The 27,555-nt window shown below is 43.9% G+C and overlaps 1 protein-coding gene across 1 annotated transcript; it reads left to right on the top strand.

Moving 5' to 3' along the window:
- Positions 1 to 4,100: 4,100 nt before the first annotated feature.
- On the top strand, positions 4,101 to 27,277 carry CAPSL (calcyphosine like). The gene is made up of 5 exons (XM_081321201.1): positions 4,101 to 4,221; positions 11,197 to 11,333; positions 19,069 to 19,246; positions 25,624 to 25,833; positions 27,162 to 27,277. Exons 2-5 carry the CDS (start codon positions 11,197 to 11,199, stop codon positions 27,261 to 27,263), a joined length of 627 nt encoding a protein of 208 aa, XP_081177327.1. The 5' UTR covers positions 4,101 to 4,221; the 3' UTR covers positions 27,264 to 27,277.
- Positions 27,278 to 27,555: the final 278 nt, after the last annotated feature.

Raw genomic sequence — 27,555 nt, 5'->3', positions numbered from 1 at the left:
TAGAAGCTATGCTAGATTTTCATTTGTATTCGTGGATGACATGACTATAGATCAAAAGTAACCCAAGAGAAATCAAGAGGACGGTTTACACTACCATTGGGACAAATTAGCACTCTGTTTCACTAATAATGGAACAGGTTTGTCTACCTTGAACAACAATAATATGTAATCAAAAATACTGAAGCCTGAGCACTTGTGTTTTTGTCTCAATAATCCTAAATAGCATATTTCCGAACTGACTTATTTCTCTGGAAAATAAGGGAAGTTTGGGTGACTTCATAAAATGCCTTACAAGTGCATGTTACACATGGGCTTTGAGAACATGACAAAGTGAATTCCTTTTGTCTTCATCACTTCAGTGCAGATATGTATATCTTATTTGGGTATGCAGAATTGCAGAACTATAAATTATTTATGTACTGATCTTTTTTTTAATGTATATTTAAATCTAATTAGAATAAAGTTTGCCTGAATGGATTGTCTGCAATATTTTATTTATATTTTAGATTAATATCAGAATGGGTATGCATTATGTGAATATTGGCATAATTGTATAATTCCTTTTTACTAAGCAAACACCCCTACATAGAATAGGCTGGCTCTGTGCGCAGTTAGATTTTTTAAAAAAGATGAATAAAACACTACAAACTATACCAGATGAAAGAATCAATTATGAAGCCTTCAGTATAATGATGGCATTGTCTCCTGTCCCATGTCCAATTACTTTCTCCAATCTTTGGGTATGTTTTGCTATAATTTCCAGACTGAAACAATTATGTACATAGTTACTTCAAAATAAATCTTTATTGCTAGTGGTGATTCTAGGGTTGTTTGATTGCTAGACCTTAAAAGAAGAAAATGTTCCTAATTTTTTTAAAAAAGATTTTTGTTGATTTTTTCCCATACATTCAGTACCGTATTTTCCGGTGTATAAGACGACTTTTTAACCCATGAAAATCATCTCAAAAGTTGGGGGGGTCGTCTTATATGCCCAGTCGTCTTATACGCTGGAAAATCAGCGAGCCCGGGAAGGCACGCCCTCCCCTCTCACTGTGGAGGAAGCAGGGCAGGCTGGCGTCTGGTGGGAGCCGGCAGGGCAGTCCTGCGCAGCCGGGGAGTGCGCACGTGTGCAGGACTGCCCTGCCGGCTCCCGCCCGATGCTCTTCCCTCTTGAGGCAGCATCGTTCCCCAGCTCCTAAGGAGTCCTCGGGGATGCTGCCTCAAGAGGGAAGGACTGACCTGCCGGCTCCCGCCCGACGCCAGCCTGCCCTGCTTCCTCCACAGTGAGAGGGGAGGGCGTGCCTTCCCGGGCTTGCTGATTTTCCGGCGTATAAGACGAAAAATCTTGAAAATCATCTCAAAAGTTGGGGGGTCGTCTTATATGCCCAGTCGTCTTATACGCCGGAAAATACGGTAGTATTTATTCAACAAAAGTGCTGTCTGCGTTTACATTCGCGAATACATATTTAGTTCCTAATCCTTTATTCTTTCCTCTAGCCATCGATAAAATAAGTCCCAAGTTTGATAATATATCATTTCTTCTTTTTCTTTCAGCCTCAGAGTCAGTCTATCCATCTCCACGTATTCTAATATTTTTTTAATTATTTCTTCATCTGATGGTATTTCTTCATTTTTCCGATAATGTTCCTAATTAATGTGGCTGTTAATTTGTTAAAATGTTAATTTATTGTATTGAATTACAAGCGATTATAATTATCTCTATGTGTGGGATATTCCAGAAAAGCATTCTACTTTTACTACTGCCCTTAACTACTGTTCTTAACTGCCTTCTCTTTTAAATCCTAGCTTCTGCTTGATGTAAGCTTATTGAAGAACATATGTTAATTAGAACCATTGTTTTATTCATGCATCCAATGTATAATCTAATTCATTAATAGATTAATATTAACTGAATAGTGTTAATTGAATGGTCTGGATGTACTTTTCAGAGAATGTTTATAAATTCTATAATTAAATGAACTTATAATTTAAATTAAATTATAATTAAATATGTTTATAGTAACTCTATTCACCACCCAGAGTCACTCGTTGAGTTGAGCAGCCATGTAAATTGGGTAAATAAAATTGGCAGAGGAACAAAGAACCTAAATAAAATTACATCTTTTATGTAACTATTTAATTTTGAAAATTGATGGCCTTCCTTTTGATCAGTTGAATCTCAGATGGCTTTGAATAGCCATTTGAACATTGAACTCCAACACTGACTGGAAAGAATCCGCTTGCATTTCTGGTGTGTATTTCCATTATTACCAGGAAATATTCTGGATCAAAACTGGCAGTGTCTATATGGGAAGTGTACAGCACAAAAAGTAATATCTTTAATTTCATTTAAATTATTTTAAAGCAGCTTTTATGCTACAAAGACCTAAACAGTACATAGAAAGAAAACATGAAAATGACAAAGATCCCTACACACAGACACAGACGCAATGGTGGTTTAACCTGATCCCATCGAGCTTCAGAATTTGTATCTTGGCGCTCCCAGTGTCTGTTCCTATATCATTTACTTCTTTTGTCCCTCACTCCCAAAATAATCAACTAAGGAACAATGCAGACATGGTCAAAACTCCAGCATAAAATCATCTGTTTGCAAAATTGCCAGGCAGCTACCATCAGATATACAACTCACAAAGACTTTCAAATACAACATAGGAAATGGCAGGAACGCAGCAGAGAAGCCTTGAAAGATTTCAGTAATTTGATTTAAGCTTTTATAATCAAGCTTGCCAGAACTTCTGCAGATCAATATTTTGGAAACCCCTAGACTAGTGCACACAAATACTTGTACGAAAAAACATGAGTAGCTGCTAATCATCTATTTTCATCTGGAGCAAAAATTAGAGGGGGGGGGTCTCTGTAAGTGTAGCTCAGAGGGTGGGACACTGATTTGATAGTATTCCTTGCACCTCCAGGTTGGTTGTCCACAAAATAAGATGGTGTTTTCTGCAATTTGAAACAGAAATATATTAGTTTGGGGATGATTTCAAACTGGTTTGTGAAGGATTGTACCGGGGGTATCCATAGTGCATGTTAAAAAATCAAGATAACCACTATGATGGTGTGATCAAAACTTTGCTTTTTATGTGCATTATGTGTGTGATGCATATATGACAAGTGTAGCTTCTATCACATTTCAAGTTGACTTAACTACAACATGGAGGCAGCACTGGATTGCAAGTTGGAAATACAGATGATGTGGCAGTTTCCTTGTACTGCAGAATTTTTTGACTTTTGTATTTTTATTTTTATTTTTTGCACAAAGGAGCTAAACCTGGAAACTACTGGGAAAAATGCAAACAGTACAAAAATCACTTTATTTTCTCCATTTGTTATGTCAGAAACAAGAAAGAGCATATGTTATATTACAGCAAAACATCAATCATATTCATGGAATCATAATTTTAAAATAAAAGCATTTATGCTCTTGTCACTAGTAAATTAAATCTTCATCTAGCTCCAACTTAAAGGTATGGTCTCTGACTGAAAGATATCTATAACCCTGTTTTGTACAGACATACAATTGGTCTAAATAGTTTTGAAGCAGGTTATGTTAAATATCTCAAAGAAATAATTCCTTGCCTAGAACTTACCTTTCCTTCCATAACGGTGACAGAAAAGTAACATTTCAGGGGTGTATCTAGGTTCAAACTTTTCCCTTTGAATTCTAATCTTCCACATCATTTTCTCTCTTTCCATTTTTTTAAATAGAAAGGCAGATTCAGGTGAATTCCCTTTTCCTGCTCTACATTAAAAGTTAGGGAGCTTTCCCTTGCAGCAAAAATAATTTCCTGAGACACTGGGATCCGCAGTCTGCACTGGGATCTGAAGGTCAGATGCAAAACATAGGAACGTAGCATGAAAGAGCATCTCTGGCTACAGAAAGAGAATGATTCAAACCCAGCCAGGTTGCATGAGGCCCTTCTGGGCAACCCACATCACCTTGGAAACACCACAGTAAACCTCAAGCAGGGGAGTGGTATGTAAACAAGTAACCTGAGATGGACGGACAGCTGATGTCTTCCAGTCAGGCTTTGCTGCCTGTTGGTTTTTGCATTCATCCTTCCCCCCCAGCCCAATCAGGGGAAGAGGGTGTAGGCCAGAAGAAGGGAGGAAACACAAGGAAGAGATAGGCCTATTTTCCCTAACTCTACAAGAAAGCGTCCATAGTTTCAGGTGGAAGCAACAGGTGACAGATTCAAGGTAACCAAACATTTTATTCTCATTCCCTTCATCAGTGGCTTCCAGAAGTTACTATGTCATTTATATCCCTATCCTCCTCCTCCTCTTTGCTATTAAGGGCATTGCCTACTTAGAAAGTTTGTGCGATTAAAAAAAATGACATCTGGGATAATAAACTGTGTAATATGGAGAGTCAAAAAAGAAATATGCAGCAAACTCAGAATAATTGCAATGTAACTTTGAGATTCAGGAGAACATGGAGCTGGGTGGTCTGAGAAAGCCTTCATCGTACATAGCAGATTTGCTTGACGTGATCATTGTCAAATTATAACTAAAGTGCTTTTCAGCCAGAAACCTTCCAAAATGTTGAACAACCAGTTAAAATATAGGACAGAAAAATTTTATAATGTACAGAAACCAAAAAGAGTAGTTCATCTTTGTGGTATAAAATAGAAAAGATCATATTTTTAAAAAGATAGAATAGCATTAAATACTGTGTAAAAATCTTTGCTTCACTGACTTGGCCAGATTGTTTGAGCTCTCTTGCACTTTAAGGAGGAAATCAAGTGCTTTGCATAGCGACCTTTCAGACTGATGCTATCAGATGGTTATAAAGCCTTTGTGAATAAATTGTGAAATTGCTGGTCTACATTTTATTGTTGCTAACACACACATTCCATGAATTGTAATAAGCATACCTGCTGGAATGTCCTTTTTCTTGTTTTACTTCAGCAAAGTCTAAGTTTGCACTTGTTGTTTCATTTTGTATAAATTGGTAGAAGGGGATCTTGACAAAGGGGGGAAAGAAGGCAACACTCCAGATGCTCCCCAAACAGTAGCAAACCCAGGGGTCATCTCGATCTGAGAATTTTACATCTTTGGTTCTACATGAAATTACATTTTCCCAGACAGACCGGGTGTGCTATCTGGGGACTCACAACTCCTGCTGGAAGAGCAGTCATGGCTAGAAGGGCCTTTGCATACCTTTATGTTGTGTGCCATTTGCACCAATTCCTGAACCAGGAGGCTCTACACTCTACACCCTAATCAACTCCCTTATGAATTACTATAATGTGTTCTACATGAGGCTGCCTATGAAGACCACTGGAAGTTTTAGCTGGTTCAAAATGCAGCACAAGCAGGCAGTAATGTGCACAACTAGATCTGTACACATTACCCCTCTGCTCCTCAAGCTGCATTTGTTTGCTTCCAAGTTCAGTTCAGGGTGCTGGTGGGGAAGCCGTACAAAGAACTGAACTGAATAACTTTTATTGTCATTTTACTGTATATACAATGGCACACATTAAAATGAAAATCCAATGCACCACTCTCAAAAGTAAAAATGCCACCCACCAAACAATGTCACCATCCCAAGGATAATAACAATAACAGCAATAATGTGGACCAGGGCAGTCATAGAATGGATCCCTCTTGATAAAAAGCATCCATGAAAGAGACCTAAAATAAGATGGATTGATGACATCAACAAGTATTGTGGGCCCAACTGGCAAAAGAAAGCTCAGGACTATATATATATCCCATTTATATCCCGCCCTTCTCCGAAGACTCAGGGCGGCTTACAATCTAAGAAGCACAAATCAATGTGCTTAGCAATAGCCTTCATTCTATGTATATGGCTGCTTATTAAGGCTTTTGCCCCCTCCCCCAAGCAGCAGCATTACAAAGTCAGCTTATTGCCCCCCAACAATCTGGGTCCTCGTTTTACCTACCTCGGAAGGATGGAAGGCTGAGTCAACCTTGAGCCTGGTGGGACTCGAACCTACACTAATTGCAGGCAGCTGGTGTTACTTAAGGAGGCATTAGCCCACTGCTCCACCAAGGCCCTTTGGTTGGAAACATGCAGAAGAGGCCTTCATCTTGCAATGTACAGACAATGGCTAAAATGATGATGATGATGAAGAAGAACAGCAGCACCACTCAAAATGTTAAATTATACAAAACTGATGCCAAAACATGCATACATACATATGTATACTTGAGGGAATCTCCATGACACCTACCCATCCCATCAGATCCAGCAGAAGAGGTTTGTTGTGGGACCCAAGACGGTCTTTGCTGCTGCTTCACCTGCCCTATGGAACATCATTCCTTCTGAGAACATGCTGGCCCCGACCGTTCTGTTCTGGGACTGGGCAACAAAAAAATAGCTACTGGTTCTGCCGAAGTGGTGCGAACTGGCTGCATCCCACCATCGATGTATCATATTTCTGTGCAAGTGTGTGTGTGTGTGTGTGTGTGTGTGTGTGTGTGTGTGTGGTTACTAAGAGTCAATACCAAATTGATAGCACATAATCGATAGATTTGTAGGTGAGGAATGAATGCTTAAGGCAGAGCTGCTACCTTCTCTGTGATAACCAAATGCAAATGGACAAAGACCTTGTCCATTTATTCTAGTCAAGGAGAGAAGCAACCTAGAACTAAGGAGAAACTTCCTGACAGTTAGAACAATTAACCAGTGGAACAACCTGCCTCCAGAAGTGGTGAATGCTCCAACACTGAAAGTTTTTAAGAAGAGACTGGACAGCCATTTGCCTGAAATGGTATAGGGCACAGGTCTGCAACCCGCGGCTCCGGAGCCACATGCGGCTCTTTCAGCCGTCTCCTGCGGCTCCCAGTCCTCTGCCATGTGCAGTCCAAAAAAAAAGGTGAGACTAAAAAAGTTCAACCAATCAATTCAAATATGCAGGGTAGGTGCATATCTCGCCTTGGCTCCACTCTTCAGTCAAACCCTGTTCTGCGCATGTGTGCATGTACGCGCATGTGCACACATTTTTTGCGGCTCCCAGTTTTTCCTTTTGTGAGGGAACCGGTTCCGAGTGGCTCTTTCACTGTTTCAGGTTGCTGACCCCTGGTATAGGGTTTCCTGCCTGAGCAGGGGGTTGGACTAGATGACCTCCAAGGTCCCTTCCAACTTCTTCTTCTTCTTCTTCTTCTTCTTCTTCTTCTTCTTCTTCTTCTTCTTATTATTATTATTATTATTATTATTATTATTATTATTATTATTATTATTATTATTATTATTATTATTATTATTATTATTCATTTGGCAAAGATGCACAGCTGCTTTGCTTGCTTTTCTTAACTTTAGCATAAAAATACATAATATTTTCAAACTTTGGTTGAAATTTTTGTTTGACTCTTGTCCGGCTCATGAATGATGAAGCTGCACAAATTAGCTTAACATATATATGTATTAATTACCGTACTCATTAAAAAAATTAAACATTGAAAAATGTAATCTTAAATTCCTTTGGCAAAGTTCTTCTTCCTCACATCTGTAATAATAATAATAATAAGTTGGATGGGACCTTGGAGGTCATCTAGTCCAACCCCCTGCTCAGGCAGGAAACCCTATACCATTTCAGACAAGTGGCTGGCCAGTCTCTTCTTAAAAACTTCCAGTGTTGGAGCATTCACCACTTCTGGAGGCAGGTTGTTCCACTGGTTAATTGTTCTAACTGTCAGGAAGTTTCTCCTTAGTTCTAGGTTGTTTCTCTCCTTGACTAGTTTCCATCCTTTGCTTCTTGTCCTGCTTTCAGGTGCTTTGGAGAATAGCTCGACTCCCTCTTCTTTGTGGCAGCCCCTGAGATATTGGAATACTGCTATCATGTCACCCCTCACCCTTCTCTTCGTTAAACTACACATACCCAATTCCAGCAACTGTTCCCTATATGTTTTAGCCTCCAGTCCCCCAATCATCTTTGTTGCTCTTCTCTGTACTCTTTCTAGAGTCTCGACATCTTTTTTACATCGTGGTGACCAAAACTGGATGCAGTATTCCAGGTGTGGCCTTACCAAGGCATTGTAAAGTGGTATTAGTACTTCACGCGATCTATCCCTCTGTTAATGCAGCCTAACACTGTGTTGGCTTTTTTGGCAGCTGCAGCACAGTGCTGGCTCATATTTAAGTGATTGTCCACTAGGACTCCAAGATCTCTCTCACAGTTGCTACTATTGAGCAAGGTACGACCTATACTATACCTGTGCATTTGATTTTTCCTGCCTAAATGTAGAACCTTACTTTTGTCACAATTGAATTTCATTTTGTTAGATAGTGCCCAGTATTCGAGTCTGTCCAGATCCTCCTGTATCTTAAGCCTATCTTCTGGAGTATTGCCTATTCCTGCCAGCTTGGTGTTGTCTGCAAATTTGATGAGTTCCCCATCTATCCCCTCATCCAAATTGTTGATGAAGATGTTGAAGAGCACTGGGCCCAGAACAGATCCCTGGGGCATCCCTCTACACACTTCCTTCCATGTAGATGCAGTTCCATTGAGGACCACACGCTGAGTACGGCCTGTCAGCCAGCTACGTATCCATCTGGTGGTGATGCTGTCTAACCCACATTTTTCTATCTTATCAAGTAGTAGGTTGTGGTCTACTTTATCAAATGCCTTACTGAAGTCCAAGTAAATTATATCTACAGCATTCCTCTGGTCCACTAGTTTTGTCACTTGGTCAAAGAATGCAATAAGATTTGTCTGGCATGATCTGTTTTTGACAAACCCATGTTGGCTTTTAGTGATAACTTTGTTCACATCAAGGTGTTCACTGATCTGTTGTTTGATTATCTTTTCCAGAATCTTCCCAGGTATTGAGGTCAGGCTGATAGGTCTGTAATTTCCTGGATCTATTTTGTTCCCTTTTTTGAAGATGGGAACTACATCAGCTCTCTTCCAGTCCTCTGGTAGTTCCCCAGTGCTCCAGGATCTTTGAAAAATATAGTTCAGTGGTTCTGAGATCACATCTGCCAGTTCCTTGAGAACCTTGGGGTGTAATCCGTCTGGTCCTGATGATATAAATATTTACATATTTATATTTTAGAAAAAGCTAGTTTTTCATTTATGTGGTACAGTAGCCTTTTTGTACAGGCAGAATTACCAGCACTTTTGTTCCAGTTTCCTCAGGTGCCTTTAACAATATCTGAATTCATGCAAACCATGAATGCTTGCAGTTCCTAAGGATGCACAGAAGGCAGGAACTGCCTGTAAGGCCGTTTTAAAGATACCAGAGTAGATGTCCTAAAAATCAATCCTTTTCTCCCTCAATGAAGTGTAAAGTTTTACACTTAGCCTCACAATTGCCCCAGCATTACTCAGGAATTTAAAAGAGCCAAAAGAAATTCCTGAGTCGAGGTTTCAGCAAGCAAACAACTTTTATTTTGATCATATATATAAACACACACACACACACACACACACACACACACACACACACACATATATATATATATATATATATATATACATATACATATACATATACATATACATATACATATACATATACATATACATATACATATACATATACATATACATATACATATACATATACATATACATATACATATACATATATATGTGTGTCATATGTTAACTCTTAGATTACCTTGCTAGGCCCCAAACATGGGGCAAATCTTTATTTCCTGTTTTCAGCCTTATCTCAAAGGCCATCGAACAGGCTGTAGTCACACCGGACAGTTCATATATTTGTGTAAATTACTAACAAAGAATTTATCAGCCTCCCTTAATTCTTTGTTAGTAATTTACACAAATATATGAACTGTCCGGTGTGACTACAGCCTGTTCGATGGCCTTTGAGATAAGGCTGAAAACAGGAAATAAAGATTTGCCCCATGTTTGGGGCCTAGCAAGGTAATCTAAGAGTTAACATATGACACATATTTCTCCCCTTGCAAAAAAAAAGCTAACAAAGCGAGAGAGAACCTGTGGCTCAAGAAGTAAAAACACTGCCTAACGTGCAAGCAGCCCAGGTTCGAATCTCAGAAGGGTATGACTGACTGATGAAGACTAATGAGTCCGAAATGCATATCAGTCTCCCTTTAATTCTTTGTTAGCAATCTAAAATTTACACAAATATGAGCTGTCACTGTTGTGACTACTGCTTGTGGATGGCCTTCAGTTAGGCCACAGGTCTGCAACCCGCGGCTCCGGAGCCGCATGCGGCTCTTTCAGCCGTCTCCTGCAGCTCCCAGTCCTCTGCCATGTGCAGTCCAAAAAAAAAAAGTGGGACTAAAAAAGTTCAACCAATCAATTCAAATATGCAGGGTAGGTGCATATCTCACTTTGGCTCCACTCTTCAGTCAAACCCTGTTCTGCGCATGTACGTGCATGTGCACACATTTTTTGCGGCTCCCAGTTTTTCCTTTTGTGAGGGAACCGGTTCCGAGTGTCTCTTTCACTGTTTCAGGTTGCTGACCCCTGGGTTAGGCCGAAACAGGAAATAAAGATTTGTCCCATGTTTGTTAGCAATCTAAAATTTACACAAATATGAGCTGTCACTGTTGTGACTACTGCCTGTCGATGGCCTTCGGTTAGGTTGAAACAGGAAATAAAGATTTGTCCCATGTTTGGGGCCTAGCAAGGTAATCTAAATAGTTAACAAGCATTTAACACATATCTCCCTTGCTTCTCAGCTAACAAAGTGAGATAGAGCTTGTGGCCTAGAGGTTAAAAACAACTGCCTAATGTGCAATCAGCCCAGGTTCGAATCTCAGAAGGCTATGGCTGACTGATGAAAACAAATAAGTTTGAAATGCATATCAGTCTCCCTTTAATTCTTTGTTAGCAATCTAATTACACACACACACACACACACACACACACATATACATATATACATACACATACACACATATATATATATATACACACATATACATATACATACATATACATACATACACATATACATACATACATACATACATACATACATACATACATACATATATATATATATATATATATATATGATTACAAAGTATCACTACTAATATCAATATTACTAACATCAAGCTTAAGCAGAATAAAATCCCTTCAGAAGGTTATCAAGAAGAGACTGGACAGCTATTTGTCATCGGCAAGAGGTTTTAGAGAAAATTTCCAGGGTCCCTTCCAAGCCTTTTATTCTTTGCTCCATGTTAAGATAACTGACTTCCTTTTTCTCTAGATGCCGGGCACTGCACGACATGACAGGGAAATGGCCTTCCAAGCCAAGAAAAACCTTAGCCACACCACTGATCCAATCGAGAGGCTACGTCTTCAGTGCCTGGCCAGGGGCTCAGCAGGCATCAAAGGCCTGGGCAGGTAAATGGATGGTGAAGCCAAGTGGTGACAACCAGAGGGCTAGACACACGGTGGTGGAGCCTGCATCGCTTTAAAGCTAAACTATGTAGTTCAGCCTCTTTTCAGCTTTGTTTCAAATCTCCCAGAGAACTTAAGACTGTGAACCAGCCACTCTGTCTGGGGCTGAGTGAGGATCTGCTCTTTAGCTGGACTTTTTTTCACACTCTTATGTCCAACCTACACATCCTTTCTTGCACATTTTTTAACACATTCAAATATCATAATTAAGAAAAAGATAAAAAGACCGGGAAGGGAAAGGAAGGAAGGAAGGAAGGAAGGAAGGAAGGAAGGAAGGAAGGAAGGAAGGAAGGAAGGAAGGAAGGAAGGAAGGAAGGAAGGAATTTGACTTACCCAAAGGAGGTGAGGTGAGGTGAGGTGAGGTGAGGTGAGGTGAGGTGAGGTGAGGTAGGAAGGAAGGAAGGAAGGAAGGAAGGAAGGAAGGAAGGAAGGAAGGAAGGAAGGAAGGAAGGATTCTAGTGCTACCACTCATTATATCTGAATAGAAAATTCCAGATAACCACAAGATGACAGCCTTGCTGCCATCTAGGGATTATCCAGATATATCATCCTACATTATGCAATTATGTCTCTAGACCAGTGGTCCCTCCCTTTCTGGCTTGGTGGCCCGTTGGGGGGAGAGGGATAGTTCCTTGTGAGTAGTAGGCACATGCAAGTAGTAGGCACATGCAGCCCTGTTCCGAACAGGCTGCAGCCTGATAGTGGGCCAAGGCCCGATAGTGGACTGTGGCACAGGGCTTGGGGACACTTGCTCTAGATCACTTGGAAAAAATTCTATGGTCAAAGAAGGTTAATTGCGTGATATGGTTTTTATCTGGAAACTCTGAAAAGTTTCAGAATGACAGAATTGTGAGTTCTGAGAATAATTTGTACTGATTGTGTATTGAACTCTATTTAACCCAAAGGTGCTTTTTCAAGTGGTGACTATATTTTGTTTTTTCTTGAAGTCATTTTGCTTCTCATCCAAGAAGCTTCTTCAAAGAAAAACAAAGTGCCTCTTGTAAAAAGCACAACTTGTTCCATATAGCAATAGCAATAGCACTTATATACCATTTTACAGTGCTTTACAGCCCTCTCTAAGCATTTTATAGAGTCAGCACATTGTCCCCAACAATCTGGGTCTTATTTTACCAACCTTGGAAGGATAAAAGGTTAAGTCAACCTTGAGCCAGTTAGGATGGAAGACACCGAACTCCTGGCAATGTGAACAGAGTTAGCCTGCAATACTACAATCTAACCACTGTGCCACCATGGGACATATGACCCTTCTCAGTTAGTAATTGTTGCATTTTGCATCAGCTGCATTTTACTCTGAGATGAGGTGCATAGCTGGCTTCAAATAAACGTTGGACCAATTCATGGAAGTCATGGGACTCCTTGCTGGCAAGGTGACTGCTTCTGAAGACCATTTTCTGGAACACTTGTGCACTTCCTTGAGCCATTGGTTGGCCATTGTGATGGAATGTGATGTACCTGGAGAAGCAGTGGCGGAGAGTCTTGGTAGCACAGAGATTTCCTAGGGAGAAGGTAGTACATTCCAGAGAAAAGCCCAAATTAAGAGACTGTGCAGTCCAAGCTACATGTGGGGGTGGGGAGAGGAGAGGTTCAGGGCTGCCATTAGGGTGGAGGATTATAGCTTTAGTTTGGCAAGATTCTGTCCATTAGGTATAAGCAAATAAAGGATTGTACTCAATTGGAATTCAGTGTATCTTCCATAGGTTTGGATCTGAAAGTCACTGTGAGACTTTAGACTGCTAGACTAAATGGGCTAGAAGTCTAATCAAGAAGGGCAGTGCTTATGTTCTCATGGACCCATTTACTAGTGAGCTAAATCAGATGTTACCATTTCAAAGATAATTTGCTCAAGCAGTCTCTATCCAGAAAGAATGCAGTTAGCTCCTCAGCAATAGTGGTGAAAAGTAGTTCAAACAAAGGGCATGTGGAAATTAAAAATAAGGGTGGCATTAATATAAACACTCATATTTATTTATTTATTTATTTAGTTATATTTATATACCGCCCTATTCCCTGAGGACTCAGGGCGGTTTACAGGGAATTAAAAATCCAAAATACAAAAATTAAGAACCAAATTAAAAAATATTAAATTAACCCTGTAGTCAGTTAAAAAGAACCCCAAATTAAAAATTCCTCCTCAGTCTGGGCCCGAGAGCTCGAAGAGCCAGGTCTTCAGGCCCCGGCGGAATGATCGAAGGTCGGGGGCAGTTCTCAGCTCCACCGGCAGCTGGTTCCAGAGGGCAGGCGCTCCCACCGAGAAGGCCCTATCCCTGGGTGTCACCCGCCGGCAGTCTCTTACCGGCGGGACCCTGAGCAGACCCTCCCTGTGGGAGCGCACTGGGCGAAGGGTATTTGATGCCGGCAGCAGGTGTTCCCTCAGATATCCCGGACCCAGGCCATGTAGGGCTTTATAGGTGATAACCAGCACCTTGAATTTCACCCGGAGGGCAACCGGAAGCCAATGCAGCTCATGGAGTAGAGGTGTTACATGGGAGTATCGGGAAACCCCCATTACAACTTGCGCGGCCGCGTTCTGCACCAGTTGAAGCCTCCGAGTGGTCTTCAAGGGCAGCCCCATGTAGAGAGCGTTACAGTAGTCCAAACGGGAGGTCACAAGCGCATGAGTAACTGTGCATAGGGCGTCTCGGTCCAGATAGGGACGCAACTGGCGCACCAGGCGAACCTGGGCAAAAGCCCCCCTGGTCACGGCTCCTATATGGTCTTCGAAATTGAGCCGTGAATCCAGGAGGACGCCCAAGTTGCGAGCCCTATCGACGGGGGGTAACACCTCACCCCCCATCATTAAGGATGGAATAACTTGGTTAACCCGAGATGCCGATATGCACAGCCACTCAGTCTTGGCGGGATTGAGACGAAGCCTGTTTCTCCCCATCCAGACCTGAACCGCCTCCAGGCACCGGGACATCACGGAGAGGGCATCACTGGGTTGGTTCGGGGTGGAAAGAAAAAGTTGGGTATCATCAGCGTACTGATGATACCCCACCCCAAAACCACGAATGATCTCGCCCAGCGGCTTCATATAGATGTTGAACAGGAGAGGCGAGAGAACCGACCCCTGAGGGACTCCACAAATGAGAGACCTCGGGGCGGATCTCTGCCCTCCTGTCAACACCGACTGCGAGCGGCCCTGGAGGTAGGAGGAGAACCACCGTAAAACGGTGCCTCCCACTCCCAGCCCCCTGAGACGCCGCAGTAAGATACCATGGTCGATGGTATCGAACGCCGCTGAGAGATCTAATAGGACCAGGACAGAGGAGCAACCCCTGTCCCTAGCCCTCCAGAGATCATTCACCAGCGTGACCAATGCCGTCTCCGTGCTGTGTCCGGGCCTGAAGCCCGATTGGTACAGGTCCAGATAATCAGTTTCCTCCAGGAACAGAGGGAGCTGATGCACCACCACACTCTCAACAACCTTCGCCAGAAAGCGAAGGTTGGAGACTGGACGGTAGTTGTTTAAAACAGCTGGGTCCAAAGCAGGCTTCTTGAGAAGGGGTCTCACCACCGCCTCCTTCAAGGCGGCAGGAAAGACACCCTCCTTCAAGGAAGCAGTTATTACTGCATGGAACCAGCCTCGTGTTCCTTCCCGAGCCGCATAAGCTAGCCAGGAGGGGCACGGATCCAACAAACAGGTGGTGGTGCTCAGTCTCCCCATGATCCTGTCCACATCATCAGGGGAAACAGGGTCGAACTCATTCCAGATAACGTGCTCAAGACCGCCTGATTCCTCCACATTAGACTCTGCCCAGTCAGAGTCCAAGCCGGTCCGGATCCGAGCGATTTTGTCCGCCAGATGATGACTAAACTCCTCGGCTCGTCCCTGCAAGGGATCCTCTCTCACCTCCTGATTAAGGAGGGAGCGAGTCACCCTAAACAGGGCGGCCGGGCGATTATCTGCGGACGCGATAAGGGCGGCAAAGTAGTTAGACTTCGCCGTCCTTATCGCCGCAAGATAAGACCTTATAAAGGTTCTTAACTGCAATCGGTCGGATTCGGATCGGCTGGATCTCCAACCGCTCTCTAGACCTCGTCTCCGCCGCTTCATCTCCCGGAGCTCCACAGAGAACCATGGGGCCCAACGGGATCTGCGTCGGGTCAGAGGTCGCATGGGTACAACGCAGTCGAGTGCCCTGGTGGCTGCCGTTTCCCAGGCCTCCACCAGGGCATCGACTGGGCTGTGGGTAAGGGTGATAGGTATAGGCCCAAGCGCCCTCTGGAACCGATCTGGGTCCATTAGGCGCCTGGGGCGGAACCACCTGGTCGGCTCCGCCGCCCAGCGGCGGGGGATGGCATGACGGAAAACTAGCCTCAGGAGGTAATGGTCTGACCATGACAGAGGGGTGATGGACGGAGAACCCCCTCCCAGATCATCCAGCCACTGTCCAGACAGAAACACCAGGTCAAGAGTGTGACCCCCCTCATGAGTCGGGCCCTCAATAACCTGGGTCAGGCCCATGGCTGTCATGGAAGCCATGAACTCCCGAGCTAACTCCGACGACCCTCCCAGTGATGGCAGGTTGAAGTCACCCAGGACTACGAGCCTGGGGAACTCCACCGCCAACCCTGAGAGGGTGTCGAGCAGCTCGGGCAGGGCTGTTGCCACACAGCTGGGCGCCAGGTATGTAAGCAACAAGCCCAACTGAACCCGAGGACCACACCTCAAGAGGAGGGTCTCACTCCCGGCCATCTGGACAATGGTGGCCTCCCGGGGACACAATGTCTCCCGAATAACCACTGCCACCCCACCACCCCTGCCCTGAGCCCGTGGCTGGTGCAGCACCCGGAAACCCGGCGGGCATAACTCGGTGAGAGGCACCCCTCCCTCCGAGCCCAGCCAAGTTTCCGTGATGCACGCTAGATCCGCACATTCCTCCTCGATCCGATCACGGATGAGGGGAGCTTTATTAACTACGGATCTAGCGTTAAAATAGACCAGCCTGAGCTCAGGGGCCTGATCACCCTCATCCCCGGGTAAGAGGGTGCTAACCGGAGGGTCGGAGCGCGCCACCGCTCGAAGATCGCGGGGGCGCGATCCCAGATGTTGATATGACCCTCCTCGCAAACACCTGCTGCCATACCCTATCGCCGTGGGGATTCGATACCCCACCCCCACATTCCCAGCACCAGCAGCCACCTCCCCCAACCCCGTCCCACCAGGACCTCTAACAGGACCAGACTGAGTGCCGGTTACAAGTTCCCTCCCCATCCCCCCCTCCCTCCCCCTCCCTAACCTCCTAAAATAACCGGCTAAAAATCTGATCAGGGGCCTCTTAGCGCGTCTTAACTCGAGGCCCCTATCCAAGCCCAACCACCTCTCGGAGTCCCAAGGCTTGGGCCCGTCATTAAGGGGAGTATGAAAACAGGCGACAGGTCGCGCCCATGAGGCAGGAACCGCCCTAAGGGCATACAAGTCCGCTTCGGAATAACGATGGATCATATAGCACTCAATTAGTCTCTTGGGGCCGATGTTGAAAATATAGCCAAAGGATTGTTCATTGATGGTACGAAGATGGAAAAAGAACAGGTCCAGTGGGCATATCTCTCAATCTGCAAAGCCATCTCAGCTCTCACCCGAGATGGAGTTCCAAGGGACAACCTCAGCCGTCCTCTCACTCCGGCTGAGGAGTCTAACTGGAACAGAGAGAGAAAAGGGGAGTCCTAAGCCAGGCCCACCCCAACTGGTCTCCCACACCAGTGAGGTGGTCGCTGACCAGTCCAGAACCGTCCTCCCACCACGGTTCGGTCCCGTCCACACTGGATTATCCATAGGGGGATCTTAGTTCCCATCAGGTATGGAGCTAGCCGTAATGCCTGCCTGTCAACAAAAGAAGTAAGGAACAGGCAGGCCAGGCCTCTGTCAATCCTCACAACGCCAGCCCGCACCGCCAGTCTGGGGGGGGGGAGAACAAAACATTCTCTCCCCAATGTCCATCCACCAGTCCAAGCCATCCTTCAACGGTGGAAAGAAGTGATCCCAGCAGTCATGTTGGGTCCTGGAATTCACTAACATGTCCGCCGGGGCCGATGACCAGGCCCACAATCTGCAACCACCATCCGGGAGAAGAAGGAGGCTCCTCGCCACCAAAGAACGGTGTCGGTCAGCAGATGGTCGTAAAAAGGATCTCCATCCGGTGGGGTCGTCGCCGCTGCCCCTCTGACAAGCAGAGGGTATCCACGGCGAACAGGCAGAGGAAAGAAGGCAGGTGAGGCGTCCCGGGCTCCACGGCGCTGTAGAGGTGATTGACGCCATAACAGAGCTCAACAGGTCAGCAGAGATTGTCAGCGCTGCTCATTCAGATCAACAGGCCGCTAGCTCGGGGGGGGGGAGGCTCAGCGTCATGAAAAGTAGCATCCAGGAGCCGTTTCAAAGATCCCCCAATCCCTAAAGTCGCCTCAATCCGCAAGCAGATAAAAAACAGGCAGACGTCCCGAGTTTCACAGCGAAGCAGCGCTCAGCGCCATAATAGAGCTCAGCAGTTCGGCAGGCAGTTCTCAGTTCTCAGCGCCGCTCGATTGAATCAACAAGCCGCTATTCCGGAGGGGGGGGCTCAGCGCTACGAAAAGCAGCGCCCAGCAGCTGTTTTGAAAAACCCCCAATCCCAAAGTCGCCTCGGCCAGCAACAGCATGAAATCAGCTCAGCCAGCAGCAGATGAAAAGAAGCAAGGCAGACATCCAGGATTCACAGTATAGCTGCGCTCGGCGCCATCGTGAGGCCGGCAGATCGGCAGACGGCAGATGTTAAAACGCCGCTAATTCAAAGGGGGGGGCTCAGTGCCACCGAAGACAGCACGTAGCAGCTGTTTTTGGCTCCCCCACCCCCAGAATCGCCTCAACATACCTAGGGCTTCCCGGAGCAAATTCCTTTGGGGCCCTCGAAGAGCGCCCGAAGCTTAAGTTGCGGCCGTCGCCATCTTGGGCAAAAAAAAAAAAAAAAAAGCCAGGATTGCTGATCTAACCTTTCAAGGGAAAAGCCATTATATCCATATGTGGCTGAATTCTCCGAAAGTATCATTTGTCCATGCTATGTCAATCTTATTTTAACTGATTTTTCAATTTATTAATACCTAGCTAGGTTTTTCACACATGTGCACGTAACTGTTCAAATGCTATTTTGGGCCCAATTCAAGGATGTGAAGATTGAGCTAGGTTTACTATATCTGCACATACGTCCTGTTTGATTAAGAGTATAAACATCAATCTTATATCAGGTAAAGATGCGGTTTGGTTATGTACAGTGCTTTTTTTGTAAAATAAAAAGGTGCCGGAACTCACACACGTCATACAACCCTCCTTCCCTACCCTACAAGGTTCCATCCCAAAAAGGTGCCGGAACTCCGTTCTGGGCATTCTATGACAAAAAAAGCCCTGGTTATGTAAGAGTTGCTCAAATTTGCTATAAAATAACAAACATTCAAACAGCACAATAGTTAGCCCCTGAAGCTGTGAACTTCCATTGTGAAATTTGCAAGGGAGGTCAGATAAGGAGCTGCTATGCAGCTGAATGTCTTGATAGACTGTATCGCAGAAGCAAGGCTCTTGTTTTCTTTAAATGCAACTTTCCTAGATCTGTATATCATTGTCCGACTTCTCTTCCTCTTTGATCTTTGTAACTCTTTTGTTTACAGTCAACCTTCTTTTCTTCAGGGTTTTCCGCATCATGGATGACAACAATAGCAGGACCCTTGATTTCAAAGAGTTCCTGAAAGGGCTCCACGATTATGCTGTGTTGATCGAGAAAGAGGAAGCCGCAAATCTTTTCAAAATATTTGATAAAGATGGGAATGGAACAATTGACTTTGATGAATTTCTCCTAACATTAAGAGTAAGTTTTAAGCAAGAACAACAAAAATTATTACATTAACATGCTATGTTATGTCCAAATCTATAACAGTATGGGGAAAAGACCTTAGCACAGAGGTCCCCCAACAGTGACAGCTCATATTTGTGTAAATTTGATACCTAAATTTGATACCTATTTTTTTTCCAAAATTTACACAAATATGAGCTGTCACTGTTGTGACTACTGCCTGTCGATGGCCTTCGGTTAGGCTGAAACAGGAAATAAAGATCTGTCCCATGTTTGGGGCCTAGCAATAGTTAACAAGCATTTAACACATATCCCCCTTGCTTCTCAGCTAACAAAGTGAGATAGAGCTTGTGGCCTAGAGGTAAAAACAACTGCCTAATGTGCAATCAGCCCAGGTTTGAATCTCAGAAGGCTATGGCTGACTGATGAAAACAAATAAGTTTGAAATGCATATCAGTCTCCCTTTAATTCTTTGTTAGCAATCTAAAAAAATTTACATATATATACACGTACATACATATATATATATATATATATATATATATATATATATATATATATATATATATATATATATATATAAAGGGACGCGGTGGCTCAGTGGGTTAGGACGCTGAGCTTGTCGATCGGAAGGTCGGCAGTTTGGCGGGTCGAATCCCGAGTGCCGCGTAACAGAGTGAGCGCCTGTTACTTGTCCCAGCTTCTGCCAACCTAGCAGTTCGAAAGCACGTAAAAATGCAAGTAGAAAAATAGGGACCACTACAGTGGGAAGGTAACAGCGTTCCGTGCGCCTTTGGCGTCTAGTCATGCTGGCCACATGACCACGGAGATGTCCTTGGACAAGCGCTGGCTCTTCGGCTTTGAAACGGAGATGAGCACCGGCCCCTAGAGTCGGAAACGACTAGCACGCATGTGCGGGGGAACCTTTACCTTTACCTATATATATATATATATATATATATATATATATATATATTCAGACTTGCAAGATGCTGTTAATATAACTTTACAATGAAGTAGAATTAGCTCCTGTATGATCTACCTGATAAAGCTAACAAAATGAATGCATTTACTAGACAAACATGTTTATTGGTATGGAGAAATAACTTGGGGAAATCCCTGATAGCTGCTGCTGGCAATGCCTTAACTGGATCATTTCAATGTCAGTGTTCAATGCTGACACTCTTTCTGGGTACAGAAGTCTTAGTGTGTCACACAGGCTGAAGTCTACCAAGAAATGCTAATTACAGTGGAAATGAGTTCTCCACATTTGAGTCAAGATCATGCAGAGTGAAGTCAGGGCACATCCGATCCAGGTATTTACCTTATGCAATGCTAATTGATTGGAGATCAGCACTGTTGTGAATCCGTTTCCACCCACATTTCCTATCAGCTAAAAAAAATTATTCTAAGAAAAGGAAGGACAAATATACACTGCGGAATTAACGTATATACAACAGCTTAAAAGAAATCAACTTATTTGAAATAAAAAAGTATGGATAGGAAGCAGTGCTTAAATAAGATTTTAATTCATGGGTTGATATGCCTCTCATATGGGTTGCAATACTGTAGAGAAACTTAGATACCAGGCTTGTATCAGGTACCTGATTATATGAAAGTTAGAGACAAGACATTTAAGAGCCCTTAACATCAAACAGTACACTGTGTGGATTTCAATTCCATGAGCTACAACAGACTGAGGCACTGGGTAAAATATTATATATTATAGCTTATAAGCTGTACTTATCTTTTTTGAAATCCCAGTTTGCTGCCTGGAGTTGTGTCTGTGAGATGGACAGCCATATAAATTAGTTTAAATTAAAAAAAAAAAGAATGAAAGAAGTCCTCTTATAGCCCCTCTGCAATTCTGCACACACTCTTCCTATATCTCCCCATTGTTGTTGTTAGCTGCGAAGTCATGTCCAACCCATCGCGACCCTATGGACAACATTCCTCCAGGCCTTCCTGTCCTCTACCATCTTCTGGAGTCCATTTAAGCTCACGCCTTCTGCTTCAGTGACACCATCCAGTCACCTCATTCTCTGTCGTCCCCTTCTTCTATTGCCCTCAATCTTTCCCAGCATAAGGCTCTTCTCCAGTGAGTCCTTCCTTCTCATCAGGTGGCCAAAGTATTTGAGTTTTAGCTTCATGATCTGGCCTTCTAAAGAGAAGTCAGGGTTCATCTCCTCTAGGACTGACCGGTTTGATCACCTTGCAGTCCAAGGGACTCACAGGAGTTTTCTCCAGCACCACAGTTCAAAGGCCTCAATTCTTTGGCGCTCAGCCTTTTTTATGGTCCATCTTTCACCGCCATACATTGCAAATGAGAAGACCATAGCCTTGACTATACGCACTTTTGTTGACAGGGTGATATATCTGCTTTTTAGTGTGCTGTCTAGATTTGCCATGGCTTTCCTCCTAAGGAGCAAGCGTCATTTAATTTCTTGGCTACAGTCCCCATTTGCGGTTATCCTGGAGCCCAGGAAAATAAAATCTGTCACTACCGTATTTTCCGGCGTATAAGACGACTTTTTAACCCATGAAAATCACCTCAAAAGTTGGGGGGTCGTCTTATATGCCCAGTCGTCTTATACGCTGGAAAATCAGCGAGCCCGGGAAGGCACACCCTCCCCTCTCACTGTGGAGGAAGCAGGGCAGGCTGGCGTCTGGCGGGAGCCGGCAGGGCAGTCCTGCACACACGCGCGCTCCCCGGCTGTTAAGGAGCACTCCTTAGCAGCCGGGGAGTGCGCGCGTGCGCAAGACTGCCCTGCCGGCTCCCGGCCGACGCTCTTCCCTCTTGAGGCAGCATCGCTCCCCGGCTCCTAAGGAGTCCTCGGGGATGCTGCCTCAAGAGCCATGGCAGGCACCTCACGCTCTTCCCTCTTGAAGCAGCATCGGCAGAGCCGTCCGGCGTCGGGCGGGAGCCGGCAGGTCAGTCCTTCCCTCTTGAGGCAGCATCCCCGAGGACTCCTAAGCAGTCCTCGGGGATGCTGCCTCAAGAGGGAAGAGCGTCGGGCAGGAGCCGGCAGGGCAGTCCTGCACACGCACGCACTCCCTGGCTGCTAAGGAGTGCTCCTTAACAGCCGGGGAGCGCGCGCGTGCGCAGGACTGCCCTGCCGGCTCCCGCCAGACGCCAGCCTGCCCTGCTTCCTCCACAGTGAGAGGGGAGGGCGTGCCTTCCCGGGCTCGCTGATTTTCCGGCGTATAAGACGAAAAATCTTGAAAATCATCTCAAAAGTTGGGGGGTCGTCTTAGACGCCCAGTCGTCTTATATGCCGGAAAATATGGTACCTCCATTTCTTCCCCATCTATTTGCCAGGAATTGAGAGGGCCGGATGCCATGATCTTGGTTTTCTTAATGTTTAGTTTCAAGCCAACTTTTGCACTCTCCTTCTTCACCTGCAACAAGAGGCTCTTTAGTTCTTCTTCACTTTCTGCCATTAGAGTGGTATCATCTGCATAACTTAGGTTGTTGATATTTCTTCCGGCAATCTTAATTCCAACTTTTGATTCATCTAGCCCTGCCTTTCTCATGATGTGCTCTGCATATAAGTTAAATAGGCAGGGCAACAGTATACAGCCTTGCCGGACTCCTTTCCCAATTTTGAACCAATCAGTGGTTCCGTGTCCAGTCCTCACTGTTGCTTCTTGGCCCACATATAGGTTTCTCAAGAGACAAATAAGATGGTCTAGTACGTCCATCTCTTTAAGAACTTGCCACAGTTTGTTATGATCCGCACAATCAAAGGCTTTAGCATAGTCAATGAAGCAGAAGTAGATGTTTTTCTGGAACTCTCTAGCTTTCTCCATGATCCAGCGTATGTTGGCAATTTGATCTCTAGTTCCTCTGCCTCTTTGAAATCCTGCCTATACTTCTGGTAGTTCTCGGTCCACATACTGCTGGAGTCTATGTTAAGCTCATTCTTGTATTGTTCTTCTGTGTAATTTTGCCACCTCTTCTTAATCTCTTCTGCCTCTGTTAGGTCCCTGCCATTTTGGTCCTGTATCATGCCCATTTTTGCATGAAACGTTCCCTTCATCTCTCCAATTTTCTTGAAAAGATCTCTGGTCCTCCCTATTCTATTGTTTTCTTCTATTTCTTTGCACTGTTCATTTAAGAAGGCATTCTTATCTCTTCTAGCTATTCTCTGGAATTCTGCATTCAATTGGGCATATCTTTCTTTTTCTCCCTTGCCTTTCGCTTCCCTCCTTTCCTCAGCTATTTGCAAAGCTTCCTCAGACAGCCATTTTGCTTTCTTGCATTTCTTTTTCTTTGGGATGGTTTTGGTTGCTACCTGTTGTACAATGTTGCGAACCTCTGTCCATAGTTCTTCAGGCACTCTGTCTATCAGATCTAATTCCTTAAATCTATTGTCACCTCTACTGTATATTCAACAGGGGTATGATTTAATTCATACCTGAGTGGCCTAGTGCTTTTCCCTACTTTCTTCAGTTTAAGCCTAAACTTTGCAATGATAAGCTCATGGTCTGAGCCACAGTCAGCTCCTGGTCTTGTTTTTACTGACTGTATAGAGCTTCTCCATCTTTGGCTGCAGATAGTCAGATTGACATAGTCAATCTGATTTCTGTGTTGACCGTCTGGTGATGTCCATGTGTAGAGCCGTCTCTTCGGTTGTTGGAAAAGAGTGTTTGCTATGACCATCGTATTCTCTTGACAAAATTCTATCAGCTTGTGCCCTGCTTCATTTTGTACTCCAAGGCCAAACTTGCCTGTTATTCCGCTTATCTTTTGGCTTCCTACTTTAGCATTCCAATCCCCCATGACGATAAGGACATCATTTTTTGGTGTTAGTTTTATAAGGTGCTGTAGGGCTTCATAGAACCGGTCAATTTCATCCTCTTCAGCACTGGTGGTTGGGGCATAGACTTGGACTACTGTGATATTGAATGGTTTGCCTTGGATTCGAACTGAGATCATTCTGTCATTTTGGGGATTGTATCTCAGTATTGCTTTTCCTACTCTTTTATTGACTATGAAGGCTACTCCATTTCTTCTGAGGGATTCTTGCCCGCAGTAGTATACCTGATGGTCATATGAATTAAATTCACCCATTCCTGTCCATTTTAGTTCGCTGATACCTAAGATGTCGATGTTTAGTCTTGTCATCTCTTGTTTGACCACGTCCAGCTTTCCTTGATTCATGGATCTTACATTCCAGGTTCCTATGGAGAAAAAATCTTTACAGCATTGGACTTTCCTTTTACCACCAAACACATCCACAGCTGAGCGTCCTTTCGGCTTTGGCCCAGTCGCTTCATTCTTTCTGGCGCTACTAGTACTAGCCCTCTGCTCTTCCCCAGTAGCATATTGGATGCCTTCCAACCTGAGGGGCTCATCTTCCAGCGTCATATTGTTTTGCCTTTTGGTATTGTCCATGGGGTTTTCATGGCAAAGATACTGGAGTGGGTTGCCATTTCCTTCTCCAGTGGATCACGTTTTGTCAGAACTCTATGCTATGACCTTTCCGTCTTGGGTGGCCCTGCACAGCATAGCTCATAGCTTCATTGAATTACGCAAGCCCCTTCGCCACGACAAGGCAGTAATCCATGAAGGGGATATATCCCCATATCTCTATCCATTCTACTTTCCATCTTCTTTCAGCCCTCAGTCTTAAAGTGAATGGCACACAAATATTATTCAGATGCCAGCTGTGCTTCCTCCCCAGCACCAACTCAAAATCACTGTTCTCAGAAGGGAAGTGAGCATGAGTAGCCAAATCCCAAGGAGCAACCAGCAGATGGCTATGGAATATAAACTAGATTCTCTTTTCAAATACAAATGAAATGATAGCAAATGTCTGGAGAAAGTTTGATAGCCAAATGCATCGGATTATGCAATACAACACTAGTTCACAGGTGATCAGTGACCGGTGCATAGCTCCATCTGATGTATTTCCTCCACTTTGGCTTACAAATAATATGCTGCACACTATAGTAAACAACTGGAGTAATCCAGCTGCCCCAAAGCACCATTTTGGAAGGTATGAAGTTAGCCCAGAAATGAATAATGATCTGCACATAGGTTCCTCTGCTTTAATTTAATTGTGTCATATTTTTCTAAATTGCATCTACTATTCTTCTGCACTGTTCTTTCTTTCTTTCTTTCTTTCTTTCTTTCTTTCTTTCTTTCTTTCTTTCTTTCTTTCTTTCTTTCTTTCTTTCTTTCTTTCTTTCTTTCTTTCTTTCTTTCTTTCTTTCTTTCTTTCTTTCTAGAATTGATATTCACATCTTTTGTTTAATGTTCTGAAAATAGTACAGGAAACATAATCCTCCAAACCCACTTTTGATATTATGAAACAGAAAGTACTGTAATAGGGTAAGGCTGAGAAGAAAGTGGCCTTAAAACGATATTGCTTTGTGTATTTTCTTAGCCTCCTATGTCCAATACAAGGAAAGAAGTCATCATGCAAGCTTTTCGAAAGCTAGATAAGACGGGGGATGGAGTCATCACCATTGAAGATCTGCGAGGAGTCTACAATGTAAAACATCATCCCAAGTACCAAAATGGAGAATGGAGTGAAGATCAAGTTTTTAGGACTTTCCTGGACAACTTTGACTCACCCTATGATAAAGATGGACAGGTAAATGAGAAGGAGATTAAAAGCAAAGCAAAGCTAAGTCAATCATGTCAGGCATGCCACAGGCTCTGTTGTTTTTTAAAGGGACTTACTGAAATTATCAACAGAGATCTTCTCTCTTTGTCCTCCTCTTGTGCAGCCACTGGACATAGAAAGGCGGCATTGTGCACTCTGTATTGATACTCATTATAGTGTAGTGGGTCCAACGCAAGGAAGAGACGCCAGCCGGAGTGTGAGTTCAGCTCTTTATTGGAGGGGATGGCGAACTGGGGAATGAGGGTTACCTGGCCTCCTTAAATACCTAGCCAGGTAAGCGGACAGCCAATGGGGTTGGCCCTAGGTTTCCCGCCGAAACTGGGTTTCCCGCCAAAAACCGTTCAGGCCAACGCCCCCTGGTGGCTGTTGCTATGCAGGTGCCTGCATACATAACACCCATAGTTCTGCCTCTTTCCATTCCCCAAAGCCCTAGAATGCAACTTACTCCTACAGGGAAATGAAATATGTCTTAGATTTCACTGAGATTATGCAAATTGTGTTTCTATATCTCTCACAATGCTTAATTTTGTTCTAGAATTGCAAAATTAAATCCAAACTCTGTGGATTTAAAATGTGAGGGTGAGGGTTGGGAGGGCTCGTATATTATGCGGTCAGATCTAATGTGGCAGATTTCTGTGGAACTTGCATTCCAGTAAAACATGTTTCACTTGTTTCTTTCAATGGGATTGTTCCTCATGTTTCTTGTGCAGTTTGTACATGGGCAAACCTCAGCAGGTTTTAAGATCAGGGTCCGATGAGATTTCCAGATCCAGAAGAGACAGGCAGGTACTAGACAATCAACCAGACATTGTAGTAGTAAAGGACCAGAAGAATATGGTGCTAATAGATGTAGCATGCCAAACAATAGCAACATCATGAAGGAGTTTGAGGAACTGGAGAAGTATCAGGGTCTGAAGGAGAAATTGGAGAGGATATGGAAAATAAAGGACAAAGTACTCCCAATGATGGTGGGAGCATTTGGGGTTGTGACTCCTAAGCTGGGAAATTGGCTCCAACAGACCCTAGGAACAACTTTAGATCTCTCTGTCCAGAAAAGTGCAGTGCTAAGAGCAGCTAAGATACTGTACAGAACTCTCAAACTCCCAGGTCTCTGATAAAGGCCCTGACATTGAGGAAGACACGTACCACTCACAGGGGTGAAAAGTAAATACCGGTACATATGAATTAAAATCTCCCTGTAGAACAGAATGTATAATTTAATTCTTGCACATAATTGTTTACACATTTATTTAAATGAAAACTTTATTTTTCTTTTTCAACCTTTTCTATTGTAGGTCACCACAGAGGAATTCATGAACTATTATGCTGGTGTCAGTGCTTCAATAGATACCGATGTCTATTTCATTGTGATGATGAAAAATGCTTGGAAAATCTGATATCCTAAAATTACACTGTTATTCTAGTGCTTTTGTTCTAAATATCAACTTCATCCAATATCTAGGACAGCAGTTGTACTATATGGAATGAGATTGGCAGCTTTTACCAAAATAAATTAAAATATTTTATTGTTACTGTGATCATTGTATCCATTGTTTTAGTTCCATCAATGTCAGGGAAGAATTTATTTTTCAGCAAGCAAGATTTCTTAGTGCAAATACTGTAACATGGCAGATAGTTTAGTAACATTCCCAAGAACAAATGGTGGTGGGATCAGAGTCGTTTTAAACC

The sequence above is a fragment of the Vipera berus genome (assembly GCF_964194415.1).
Source record: "Vipera berus genome assembly, chromosome: 2".
Taxonomy (NCBI): domain Eukaryota; kingdom Metazoa; phylum Chordata; class Lepidosauria; order Squamata; family Viperidae; genus Vipera; species Vipera berus.
This window is presented reverse-complemented; position numbering and strand designations above follow the sequence as displayed.

What these genes read in the sequence shown, in the direction of transcription:
- CAPSL (XM_081321201.1), top strand. Translation starts at nt 11,197, where the DNA reads ATGCCGGGCACTGCACGACATGACAGGGAAATGGCCTTCCAAGCCAAG. An exon ending in GGCATCAAAGGCCTGGGCAG is followed by an intron (nt 11,334 to 19,068) that starts GTAAATGGATGG and finishes TCTTTTCTTCAG; the next exon opens with GGTTTTCCGCATCATGGATG. An exon ending in CCTATGATAAAGATGGACAG is followed by an intron (nt 25,834 to 27,161) that starts GTAAATGAGAAG and finishes TTTCTATTGTAG; the next exon opens with GTCACCACAGAGGAATTCAT.